Source organism: Zingiber officinale, chromosome 8B (genome assembly GCF_018446385.1).
Source record: "Zingiber officinale cultivar Zhangliang chromosome 8B, Zo_v1.1, whole genome shotgun sequence".
NCBI lineage: Eukaryota > Viridiplantae > Streptophyta > Magnoliopsida > Zingiberales > Zingiberaceae > Zingiber > Zingiber officinale.
The window spans coordinates 3342284-3355671 of record NC_056001.1 but is presented as its reverse complement, the minus strand read 5'-3'; the positions used below and the strand labels follow the sequence as shown (position 1 = coordinate 3355671).

General features: G+C 34.3%; 1 protein-coding gene across 1 annotated transcript; it reads right to left on the bottom strand.

The window, feature by feature from the left end:
• Nucleotides 1-7602: 7602 nt before the first annotated feature.
• LOC122015658 (ethylene-responsive transcription factor ERF104-like) lies at nt 7603-7911 on the bottom strand. Its single transcript, XM_042572662.1, has one exon. The coding sequence runs from the start codon at nt 7909-7911 to the stop codon at nt 7603-7605; it is 309 nt and encodes a 102-aa protein (XP_042428596.1).
• Between the last annotated feature and the right edge of the window lie 5477 nt (nt 7912-13388).

Sequence of the window (13388 nt, the reverse complement as noted above, 5' to 3'; positions counted from 1 at the left end):
ACTGTCATCAAGGAATAAGAATTCTCTTTTAAGATAGATTATTTTATACTTCTAAAAATTATTTTTTATGCTAAACTTATTTTTAAAATATATTTGAATTTGCCTAATTGTAATATAACATGCTAATAAAGTTTATCTTACGAATTAGGTTTTTTATCTTTTCACTTGATGATAATATTTAAAATTTATTTAGACGATAAATGCCTTTGTCTCAAAAAAAATAATAGTTGACTTATCTTTGTAGAAATAATTATTTTTTTATCTCTAGCACATGATAGAAATGAATAAAGAGTAATCAATCAAGGCATTATGGCTTATGGCTTCTCTTGTTAAAAATTTCTAAAGGTAAACAAATTTAACTCTCCAAAAGTTTGAACATCTATTAAGGCGTGATGGCTTGTCTTAATAAATATTTTCTTATAAGAGAAAAGGAAATTGACTACAATTTTTGTATATTGAAATAGTGCTATAATTTAATTCATTGTATATTTAAGTAACCATTCACTTAAAAAATTATCATTGATTAAAACATATTAGAATAAATATATATCATTTTTATTAAATAATTCATTATTCAATTCATAATATCATAAATATTTTTATTTTTTAGAAGTGTAATCAATTATATATCATTTCAATCAAATACTTGAAGCTCTTGATAAGTGAGTGATCAACTGCACAAAATAAAAAACACAAACTGTTAGATTTTGTAGCCATTGAACAAAATAATAAATTATTCTCTCACTAGATATAAAGCCAAGAAATGATTAGCTAAACTAATATCAAAACTAATAATTAAACTATCCTAATCAAATGCCTAAATAGATATATATAAGAACTAAACCGGAATAAATAAATATAGGGTATCGAATATTATTAAAGAAATGATCTTTGTTCCAATTAATTGATTCCAATAATTCATTATGAATAATCCATTAGATTTTTGTCTAAATTCATTTTCCTCATCATGGTTTGCTACTTTTCTAAAACAGTCTCATAGTTTCTAAGTGATTGTTTCTGGATATCACTTCCTCTGTTGAAAGTAACACTATAAGAATCTGGCAAAGTGAGCATGGGAAGGAAATGCAGAAATCAGAGTAAATCATTGAAGAGGATAGAGAAATCTAAGTCCCTGACAAATTTATTACCACTTTAAAATCTTCCAATAGATTAACATCAAAATGTTATGATAAATTTATTAGAAACAGCTTTTTCCAGCTATTAATTAATTTTAAGTGATCCAGCCCGGAGGATCCTGCCGGCAGTGGTGGATCCAGATAAAAAAGAAAGAGGGTGCTTAAAAAAGAGAACTGGAGTTTGTCTTCTTTCTCGCTGCCCCTCGGACTACAGCATATTGGTAGAATTTTCCGGGAGCAAGGGGGTACTCAAGCACACCCCCGCTCCCCCCTAGATCCGCCACTGCCTGTCGACAGTCGAGTTCTGTGTTCTAGAAGAGACAACTGAACTCACAGACCATAGCGTTGACACTTAGGTCGAAGTCGTTCGCAGAGTTTGTAGTCCGACAGGAATTGACCATGACGAGGATGAAGCAGCGAAATCATCCAAAGGCCGTCCTGCATAAGTCTAAAGATCGAGGAGGAGGGATCCTCTGTCCATTTTTTTTTTATAGATCAGGCGATGACTCATAATATAATTATGGCCGGATTATGATCGATTGTAATTGATTGCAATCCTTTTCTGATTCATCTTTCCATTTAGGTTATAGTTTGGATTGGGATGAACGGTTGAAAGTCGACTAGAGGTCATCCCCGCTCGACGCCTGACAACCCTACCATCCGTCCATTGTCAGTCGCCTCCGATTATTTATCCGATCTAAATTACAATATGAATGAAAAGATGAATATAAAAAAAAAAGTCATAATAAACTATAATTAGATCGCGACTATGATGCAATCACCGTGACATTATAGACCCTCCAGAAAAAAATCATCCCTCCTTTTCTAGCCCATATTGTGGACGACTTTTAAAGAAAAAGTCAACAGTGTCCACTGTCACTGGAATAGGAAAGTGAATTATAAGAAAATAATTATAGCTAGCTTCAAGATTTTTACTCGTTAAATTATCTCTAACTACGAGATCTCAGCACAAGTAGGTACATTATTCTTTCGATTAACAAGCAACTCCGCAAAGATTAAGAGCATCTCCAATGCAGCTTTTTTAATAGGTTTGTAAAGTTGAAAAAACTCAACAAAAAAGTTCTAATGAGTGAAGACATAAGCTTTGAGGTTTTTATTTTAAGAGTAGGTTTGATATTTCAAACATGTTTTTTTTCTCTTGAAGATGGAGCCATTAATCATTGAAAAATTAATATTGCATGTTTGATTTTTTTTTAAATCATTAAATATTTTATTTAATAGTTAAATTATACACTTTTCTTTTGAAAATAAATATATTTGGTAAGTTAAAAAAAAATACAAATGACTATAATTAAATTAAAATTCATAAGTTAATTAAATATTAAATAAAAATTATAAATTAAATTAAATTAAAAATTATAAGTTTATTAATTTATTAATTAAAAATTACAAATAAATTAATTTAAAGATGAGAATTAAATAAAATATTAAGTAAAAATTATATAGAGATATTAAATGAAAAAATAAAAATAAAGATGTATGATTTGTAATGTAGGACCCACAAATTAAGTAACCTACGCTGATGACGAGAATCTCCGATGCAAATTTTGTGAAAGATTTGTAAAATTGAAAAATCTAATTAAAAAGAGATTTTATGATTGTGTAAGTGAAGTTTGAGATTTTTAATTTAAAAATATATTTGAGTTTTTAAATCTATTTTTTTTCTCTTGAAAGTGATTATTTCTAAATAATTAAAAATAAATTATTTGGTGTAATATTTAATTATAATGTTTTATTTCATAAATAGTTAACAATAATTAAAATGATTTTTTTCTATTAAAAATAACTATATTTGAGATAAGTTAAAAATATAGAAATGATTATAATTAAACTAAAATCATAAATTTATTAATTAAAATTATAAATAAATAAAATCAAAATCATAAATTAATTAAAATATTAAATGAAAAATATATAGATATATTAAATAAAAAATTAATAAATAACAATATATGATTTATAATATAGGACACACACAAAAAAATTGTATGTAAGTTTTTTCATTGTGGAGATATAGTAGATGTTTATACTTGTGATGTGACAAGAAGTGACATATTGAAAATTATAAAAAAGCTCATTGAAAGGTTTAACCATTAGAGATATTTTAAAAGCTTTTTATACTTGTGATGTGGCATTGATGTGACATATTGGAAACTACAAAAAAAACTTATTGAAAGGTTTAACTATTGGAGATGCCCTAAGGACGGTAGAGGCGGCGCGTCAAATGTAGCTACGCCTGCTCGTCCTCCTCAGTAAATTCGAAGCTGAAATTCCAATTGACGGCGTGTCGGCACTCGGCAGCAATCGATTCTGAAGCAGGCTACTTCAACCTCTATAAGTGGGTGATCAAATTGGCCCCTCACTTAATCATTTTATTCTGGAGCATTTGCACTCTCCATCCCTTCTACTGTAACACCATCAATCCACGAAACTCCATGATAACATCCGGATTTTGGATTGACTCATTATATTATATCGGAGTATGATATTCTTATAGAAGTTATCTTATCATAGATCTGACGTGGTACAAATAGATAATGACTTAGGTTTATAATTGCTCATATCATCCTTTCATTCATGTGATCGTACTTTCGCATGCACAACACTCTTCATATTCCTTTTATCACTAAAAATTTACTTTCCGTACGTCAATTTGATTTTGATAATAATCTATTTTTTTGAATTTCATATTCATCATTGTCTTATGAAAGAACCCGCGACAAGAACTATTTTACTCTAAGGGGATACTAAAAACGAACTTTATCATATTCAACCCACCTTTCTCAAAACCTTTGTTGGAGAACGCATGGACAAATTTTATTGTCAGGCACATCTTAGTCATCCGTCCTACGTCTTATTCAGAACATTATTAATCATTTTGGTTACTAACTTCTTTAGCATCATCATCTCATATAGGGCTGTAAATGAACCAAGCGTTCGTGAACAAGCTTGGTGTTCGGCTTGGTAAAAGCTTGTTTATGTTCGTTCAATATGCACAAGATTAACTAAACAAACAAGCTTGAACAGCTCGTTAAGCTAAACAAACAAGCTTGAACACATATGTGTTCAGCTCGTTTACGTTCGTGAACAACGTTCATGAACAATGTTCATGAACCATATTCAGTAATAAAATTCTTTTCAATATACTAAATAAATAATAAAATAAAATAAAATAAATAAATTTAAATTATCAAGCTCAATAACCAATCAAACAACTGAAAGTTTTAAACAATCAAACAAACTTGAATTGAGAGCTCGATAACATCTAAACAAACCAAGCTCGAACCAAGCTCAAGCCAAGCTCGAACCAAGCTCAAGCCAAGCTCGAACCAAGCTCAAGCCAAGCTTGAATTGAGAGCTCGATAACATCTAAACGAACCAAGCTCAAGCCAAGCTTCAAACAAGCTCAAGCTCATCAAAAATAAACCAAGCCAAGCTTGAACACTCATTTCAAAAGCTTGGTTCATTTTAAGCTCGGCTCGGCTCGGCTCGGTTACCTTATCAAACAAGCTTGAACACCCCAAAGCTCGGCTCGGCTCGGCTCGTTTACACCCCTAATCTCATATGTGAAGCTTGTATGAAAGCAAAATATCATAAACTACTTTTTGTATCCGCAACTCACAACTTTAGCTTTCCTTTAAAAATTATTTATTCTAATATATGGGGTCTTGCTCCTATTCTTTCTAATCAGAATTTTTTTATTATGTTATTTTTATTGATAACTTTAGCAAGTTTACTTGGATTTTTCCTATAAAAAGAAAATCTGATCTCTTTTATGTTTTTTATCGTTTTCAAAAGCATGTTGAACGTTATTTTGATCGTAAAATACTTTCTCTTAATTTTGATTGGGGTAGAGAGAGTATCAAGAGGTTCATCTTCATCTTACTTTCTCTGACATCCTCCATCGAGTATCTTATCCTCACACTCATGAACAAAATGAATCTGTCGAGAGAAAACATCATCATGTGGTTGAAACTTCATTAGCTCTTCTTAATCATGCTTCAGTTCCACTTAAATTTTGGGATGACACCGTTCAAATCATAATCTACCTTATCAATTGTTTACCCACTCCACTACTTCAAAATAAGTGTCCTATTTTATAATCATCCTCCATATTACTCTTTCTTCTGTATCTTTAGTTGCGGATGTTATCCTTGACTACGACATTACTCTAAACACAAGTTAAACTCGCCCTGTATAATGTATTTTCCTTGGTTATAGTAATTTGCATCATAGGTACCGTTGCCTCTATATTTTGATCGGATAGATATATATTTCTCGACATGTCACTTTTGATGAATTTCTTTTTTCGTTTGCAGTTGGTACCTTAGATCCTCCTTCAGATAATCAAGGCACCTATTTAATATCACCTGGTAATATACTAGAATCCCCATATATTGCTTCATCAAGATATATTGAAAGTACAAGGAAGGATGGTATTTTATGTCCTGCTCCATCTCTACAAAATCTTGTAAACTCAGCGGCTAGTGGTGATCCATTCTCTAGTTCTGATTCTCATTTATCTGACCACTCATCTCTAAGTAGCTCTGATGATGATACCCCTCGATGAATACTTCCTCTAAGCGATATTTATGCACAATGTCAACCAGTTTTCACTCGTTATCCTTTTCCACGTGCTCTTATTGTTTTTTCAAATTTTGTTAAACCTTCTAGCTTTAAACAAGCGGTTAAAGATCCAAATTAGCGTGTTGCGATAACTACAGAATTTGATGCTCTTCTTCGTAATGCAACTTGAAGCTTAATTCCTCATACTCCATCTATGAATATTGTGGACTCTAAATGAGTTTACCGAATTAAGTATCGTGTAGATTTATCTATTGAACGTTACAAAGTTCACCTTGTTGCTAAAGACTTTAATCAACAATCAGGTATTGACTTCAATGATACTTTTAGTCTAGTCGATAAATTTACAAGTATCAGATTGCTACTATTTATAGTTGTTAACTTCAATTGGTCGATATGACAATTAGATGTTTCTAATGCTGTCCTTCATGGACACCTTGAAGAAATTTTTTTTATGGAGCAACCACCTGGATTCAGCCACCCACAACTTCCAACACATGTGTGTCAACTTCAGAAATTTATATATAGTCTTCGGCAAGCACTCGGGCATGGTTTTATCGTCTATCTACTTAGCTTTATACTTAGGGATTTTCTGGCTCAAAACTGACTCTTTCTTATTCTACAAATGTAATGAGAAATTTTCAATATTTGTTCTAATTTATATGGACGATATATTAATAACTAGTAGTGATCAAAAAGACATTATTACTTTACTCCATCTTCTTCATCAAGAGTTTCCTATTTGGGATCTTGGCAATGATCGTTTTTTCCTTAGCATAGAGTTTCTCTCACATTTTGAAGATTGTCTTCTCTCTCAGAGCAAATATATTACTAGACTTCTATAACGAGCTAAAGTGGATGTTGCACATTCTATCTCCACACTAATTATTGAAGGTGGTTTCACTGCACCTTCATTCTCCTCTTCAATGACTGATCCCCAAATCTACCGAAGTATTGTTAGTGCCCTACAATATGTCAATATTACACGACCCGACATTGGTTTCGCTATCAATCATATCTATCAATTTATGCATGCTTCTACTGAACACCATTGGAAAGGTGTTAAGAGAATTCTTCGATATCTCAAAGACACTATTCTATATGGTATTCCTTTATATCGTCAGTTCTCATGAGAGTTGATTGCCTACAGTCATGCAGATTGGGCTGAATCTTGCGAAGATGCATGTTCTACTAGTGGATATGTCATATTTCTAGAGCGAAATCTTGTTTCATGACTTTCAAAGAAGTAACCTATAATCTCTCGCTCAAGTACTGAAGCTGAATATAAAGTTATAGCTAATGCGACGTCAGAAATTATTTGACTACAATATCTTCTTTCAGAATTACACTTTTTCCCAACCGCTACACTTAAAATCTGGTGTGATAATATTTGAGCAACTTATCTTGTGGCAAATCCTATTTTTCATGCTCATACGAAGCATGTAGTGATTGGTTTTCATTTGTTTGTGAGCGTATGACGACTTGACACCTTTCAGTTTCTTACATTTCTACTAAAGATTAAATTGCTGATATATTTACCAACCTATTATTCAGACAATGTTCCACCAAGTTAGCACTCAAACTCAGCGTTTAAGCACTCCCGTTGAGTTTGTTGAGGGATAATGACAATAATAGAAAATAATCTCGAATTGATTTCAATCAATTAAGATTTATTATATTTGACATCATAATCAAGATTGACATGATTAAATAGCAAAAATAATACTTTCAAATCTATTATATTCATTAGTATACTTATAATTGCATATCATATTTCATCTTTTTCATTATTATTTGGACAACTTGTATAAATAAGTCTATTGGCTTCAGTAAATAACTGATTAAAAAATTATTCTCTATTCTATTTCTTTCCTCTATCTATTAGTTTCAACAAGCCCTTCTTCATCATTACCCTCCTTGACGCTTCCTCATCCATCACCAGCGCCGCTTCCATCTTCCTTTTCACCACCGTCATCATCATCGCTACTGAGACTGGCAGGGTGGCTAGATCGTATCTTGATGAGAACCCTATCTCGTTGGGGAAGTTGAGGATGGACTTGCGGTAACACATCTTGAATGCGGCATAATCATATGCACATGCAGCATCAACAACAATGTCGTAGGTCCTGAGATAGAGCCGCAGCGGTTGGGGTCTCGATCTAATCTCCATGGTTAACTTCCCCTATGGCCGCTATCGGATGCCCTGAGTAGCGAGTAGGTAGCCTCATCCATGGCTAGTCTAATCTGAGGGAGGCTGGGAGATCGACAATGATGTCAGGGTTGGGTCGGCAAGAGGTGAAGCTGATCATCGGGACTGAAAGCTCAGGGAAGCTACGGAGGGCAACGTTGTGGTAGCTTGTTGGGGCCGCGGGAAGCGGTGGGGGCCAAGTGGAGGATGGGGGAGTGGGTGGGAGATCGGTGAAAAGATGGCGGCGGATGAGGTCAATGGTGGTGAAGTTGTCGTTTCCACCGCTACTACTGGATGACGCCATTAGAATCCAATGGAGAACAACAGAAGATCGACTGGTGCAGTTGATGGATGGAGAAAGATCATCCGGGTACCTATGATTTGATGTGTGTCCTTTGTTGCGCACGCCCACATGCGCGACTGAGAGGCGCGCTCACGTGGAAGTTAGGGGTCAAATAAAACACGTGGTAAAAATAGTTGAAGTGTTCGCTCCAACACCCCATCAATCCAATTCCATGTGGCAAAAGATGATTCGTTCATCCTAGTGTCTCGGTCATTTCGTCCCTAGGTTAACACGGAGAAGGTAAATTATAGATGACTATTAGCCATTAGTATAGGTGGCTAAGGCATAAGGGAGTGCATATTTGGACACACCGAGTTTTAAACTCAAGAATTCATATGACAATACCCTATGTCTCAATCATCGTACCATCCCGAAGGGCCTCCAATCAGTTCAATCCCGGATCAATAGATATAAGTAAATTACTCTTGAATGAAGAGACAGGTGGATGAGGGATGATTTATATAGGATACAGATATTTACATCCCATAACTCCGAAGTTCGGCTTTTCGATCTCAAATGATATCATCTCTGCTATGTCCGTCCGTGGAGCAGGGTCAAATAAAACGCGTTCTGGGGGTGGATTGACAAGGCAAAAAATAGTAACTGATTAAGATTGAGAAAGAGACCCGCCGATGGAAAAAATACGCTCAAGGTAAATAGATGGATCCACGACAGCCTTTCTGGAGATGGATCCTGCACGTCGAATGACGTGCCAACGGATAAGTCCAGATTAAGCATACTCTCGGATCTGCGTGGGGATCTACGTGAGATATCAGATCCTTTGATCTGTGATCACTGATTCCTTTTGGAATTTACATGTCCGATCATTGTGGAAATCTGATTAAAATTATCTAGGATCTTTCTCGGATTCATCTTTTCATTTAAATTATAATTTTAGATCGAATTAGGTAGCCGGAGGTCGTCCATAATGAATAGACTTAATGATGCCGAACAAGGGGCGACCTCTCATCATCGACGGACTCCAGCTGTCTAACTCGACTCAAAATTATAATTAAGATATAAAAATCAACACAAGAAAAATGACAGTCAATTTTAATTGGATTCTGACTATAATTTGACATGTAAATTATAGAAGAGGTCAGGAAGAAATTAGAAATTGCGAAAGAGAAGATCTAGACTCCCTTCTGGACTCCTAGGGGTGTAATCGAGCCGAGCCGAGCCGAACTCTTGAATGTTTGAGCTTGGCTCGTTTATAATCGAGCTGAGCTCGAGCTTTATTTAACGAATATATTCTTGGCTCACGAGCTTATTCGAGCTTTTATCGAGCCTAAACGAGCTTAATAAATATAAATCATAATTTAAATATTCATTAAAAACTACATTATATATTTAGAGAAAATTATAATAATATTATTAAAATTTATAATTTTATTCTAATAAATAAATTTAATATATTTATCTATATTTTTCATAAGTAGAGTGTAAAATCTATAAATTCAATATCAAAATTATTATTATTTTTATTTAAAAATTACTTAATGAGTTTAACGAACGTGTTCACGAGCTAACGAGCCGAATACTGCGAAGCTTGAGCTTGGTTTGTTTATCTTAACGAGCCTCATTAAACGAGCTCAAACGAGCTTTTATCGAATCGAGCTTCGAATAGCTCGCGAGCGGCTTGGTTCATTTACATCCCTATAGACTCCCTATGTGAAGGCCTCGAGACAACATTCTAAATGAAAAATATGCTTATTATATGATAAATTATTTTACAAAATAATTTAATTTTTCAATAAGGTACTCTACTGAACAAAAAAATCATTAATATCTTACTTTAGTTACTTAAAAGCATAACCTGATCAAAATTTTTAATTATTGTCTTACATACTATTCATCAAAATAATTTAGTGTTCCTAACTTTCCGAATTGTACAGGTATAAGGGCATCTACAGTGATCGTTAGAACGATAAATGAGCTCTTTGTGAATTTTTCCTTGATAATTTTTTTATAATATAAATATTTAATATTTTAAACTGATTAATTATAAATTTAACCATTAAGATAAATCCAAAAATATTTATAAAGACACATCCAAATGCCTAACATTTTTAAATTTCATGTGACAAAAAATTCCCTACAGCATACAATAGTTAAGACTTAAACTTTAAATTTCTTAATTATCTATTTGATTTTTTATTGAAGGATTTAACCATTACATCATCATCATCATCGAAGGCTATTAATTGATTTTATTTTACCCTATAGTAATGAAATTTTAATATGCCAACCTATTAAATCTACTAATTAATATGCCAACATGTGTATAAGGGATTCCTAAATGTAAAAATTTATTATTAGTTTCATTATTAAAAAATCTTTCAATAATTCTTTTTGGTCTCACGTTATCAAATCACATTATTAGTTACTGTAGCATCAAATGGCCTCACCCATATTTCAATTTTGATAGAAAATAGTAACTTTAAAATTTCACTATGAGATCAAATGCTCTACTTATAACCGCGGCTTGATGGGGGGATTGAAAGGAATCTCTATCCTGGAAGGAAGAGAAAGGAAATAAATCGGATGAATAACAAATCCCTACGGAAAGGAAAGGAAGGCATAAAAAAGGAAAAGAAAGAAAGACAAAAAAAAAACAGAGCTGCTGTGCAAGCGATGGAAAACGAGCAGTCGGCTGTGCGGCCCAGCGCAAGCAACCTGCTGTGCAAGAGATGAGATTCTCTGTTCTGAAAATATCGTGTCCCCGTGTCCTAGCGCCGATTGGATGACTATGACATTTTCATGATGTACACTACATCCTTGAGATGTGATTTAGTTCGTCCAATCGACACTGAGATATGAGGATACGATATTTTCGGGACAGAAAATCTCATCTTGCTGTGCAAACCGTGTGAGCAGGCGAGCAGCCAGCCATAATCAAGGTGATGCCTCTTCTAAAATTGTTGAAAAAAAATATGAATAAAAACATGACTTATGGATTGCTAGTTCTACATTTAACATGGCTGATCGACTATGGAGAAGAAGAGTAAATTCAGGATCAGATTATATCAATCTAAGAATTCTTGTATGAACATGCAGCGAATTGCGGTCGGGACAGAATATGCCCACGAGAATCAGTCAGCCTGCGTGGCTCAGCCAAGAGCGTGCCACATGGCACGCCACTTGTTTTGTTTGTATGACACATGTTTTGTTTTCATATGCATGACACCTTGCTATATGCATGCACGTCGTGTTGCTTGGATTTGCTTGCATGCGGTGTTCTTGCTCTGCATGCATGCCATTTTGTTGGGCATGCTCACATCCACTTAATGGTGTCCGACAACAGGTTGTTCCTTTATAAGGAGATTATGCCGGTGCAATAAGGACAGAGAGAAAAGCTTAAGAGCAGAAGCTTGTCCAGCTTTCTTCACGAAGAGAAGCGAGCAAAAGCAATTCTGTACGTGTGTAAGTGAAGCATAAGTGAACACTTTTTCTTCGTAAAGTAAGAGGGCTCTTCTCTTTCCATCCTTAGTTCTTCCTAATTTGTCTGTTGGGCAATTTTTTATTTGGCAGATATTTATCATAGCGTTCATGTATATGTTTAGTTTGTCACATTAATCTATGTTAGGTTGTGTCATGATCTCATTATTTTATCCTGAAAAATAAATGTCAAAGCATGACCTCTTAGTACCATTAGAGGAGATGAATCTATGTCAAGGAGGTTGTCTCGCTGCAGGATTCAGCGTCTTTGTTCTTTGGACGATGCCCCTCACGTAACTCGGATTTAGACTCTGGTTCAACGTCCATCTCAAGCCTTCGACATCCGCTTTATCATGTCGGCACTTGTAACACTCACCGACTCAACAACTAGATGAACTAGCGATTCATCAAATTCCCTCTCCCACTAGGACTTGGACAGCTCCGGATGACATTGGCGATCGACCTACTCAGCCAGATCGATAGCTTGAAATTATCAACTTAAGCAATCTTGATAGATTAGTAAGTAACAGATTCGCTTTGTTGAGATAGCGACAACAGATGTTGAGATGCAATAGACTCAACATGTGCCAACCTCCTCCAGCCCAATTGAAAATGTCTTGATCAAGCCAAAGAAGTTCACTGGGTTGAATTTTAAGCAGTAATAGCAGAATATGTTCTTCTACCTGGTCATATTGAACCTGACACGGATCTTAACTGAGGAACCTCCCAAATATACTAAGGCTGTAAATGATGTGAAAATTATCACTGCAGTCAATAAATGGAATGAGTCTGAGTTCTTATATCGAAATTATATCTTCAACAGTCTTGCAGATTCACTGTATATTATATACTGTGAGATGAAAACGACAAAGGAATTGTAGGAGTTTCTAGTTAAGAAATATAAATCGGAGGATGTTAGGGCCAAAAAAGTTCATTGTTGGTCGCTTCCTAGACTATAAGATGATTGACTCCAAGTCGGTGATCTGCCAAGTCCAGGAGCTTTAAGTGATTTTTTGCAAGAAATTCACTCAGAAGGCATAACATTGAGTAAAATCTTTCAGGTGACAGCGATTATTGAGAAGTAGTTTTTTGGCTGGAAGGACTTCGAGAATTACTTTAAGCATAAGAAAAAGAAGATGCATATAGAACTCATTGTAAGAATTTGAATTGAGGAAGACAACAAGAATTCAAAGAGAAAATTGTTCTCTCAGGCTACTATAAAAGTTAACATGGTGGAGGACGGTCAAAGCTCAAAACAAAAGAACCCCAAATCTTCAAGATGACACTCAAACGAGATGGTTTCAAGAAAAAAATTCTCTGGAAAATATTACAATTGTACTAGAGATGACCATAAAGTTTTGAAGTATAAAAAAATCGAAGAAGAAGCAGAAAGCCAACTTGAATGAGGAACTAGACATGAACCTCTGTGTCATGGTCTTTGAAGTGAACCTGATAAGTTCCAACTTATGACAATGGTAGATCGATATTGATGCCACTAGACATGTTTTCTGCAACATGGAGCTACTCTACAACTTTAAAGAAGTTAAAGATAGGGACAAATTGTTCATGGGCAATTCAGCCAGCTCAGACATTAAGGGATAAGAGAAAATGGTGCTGAAGATGACTTTTGGTAAGGAGCTAACTTTGAACAGGATACCATTACTTGATACTTAGTCCA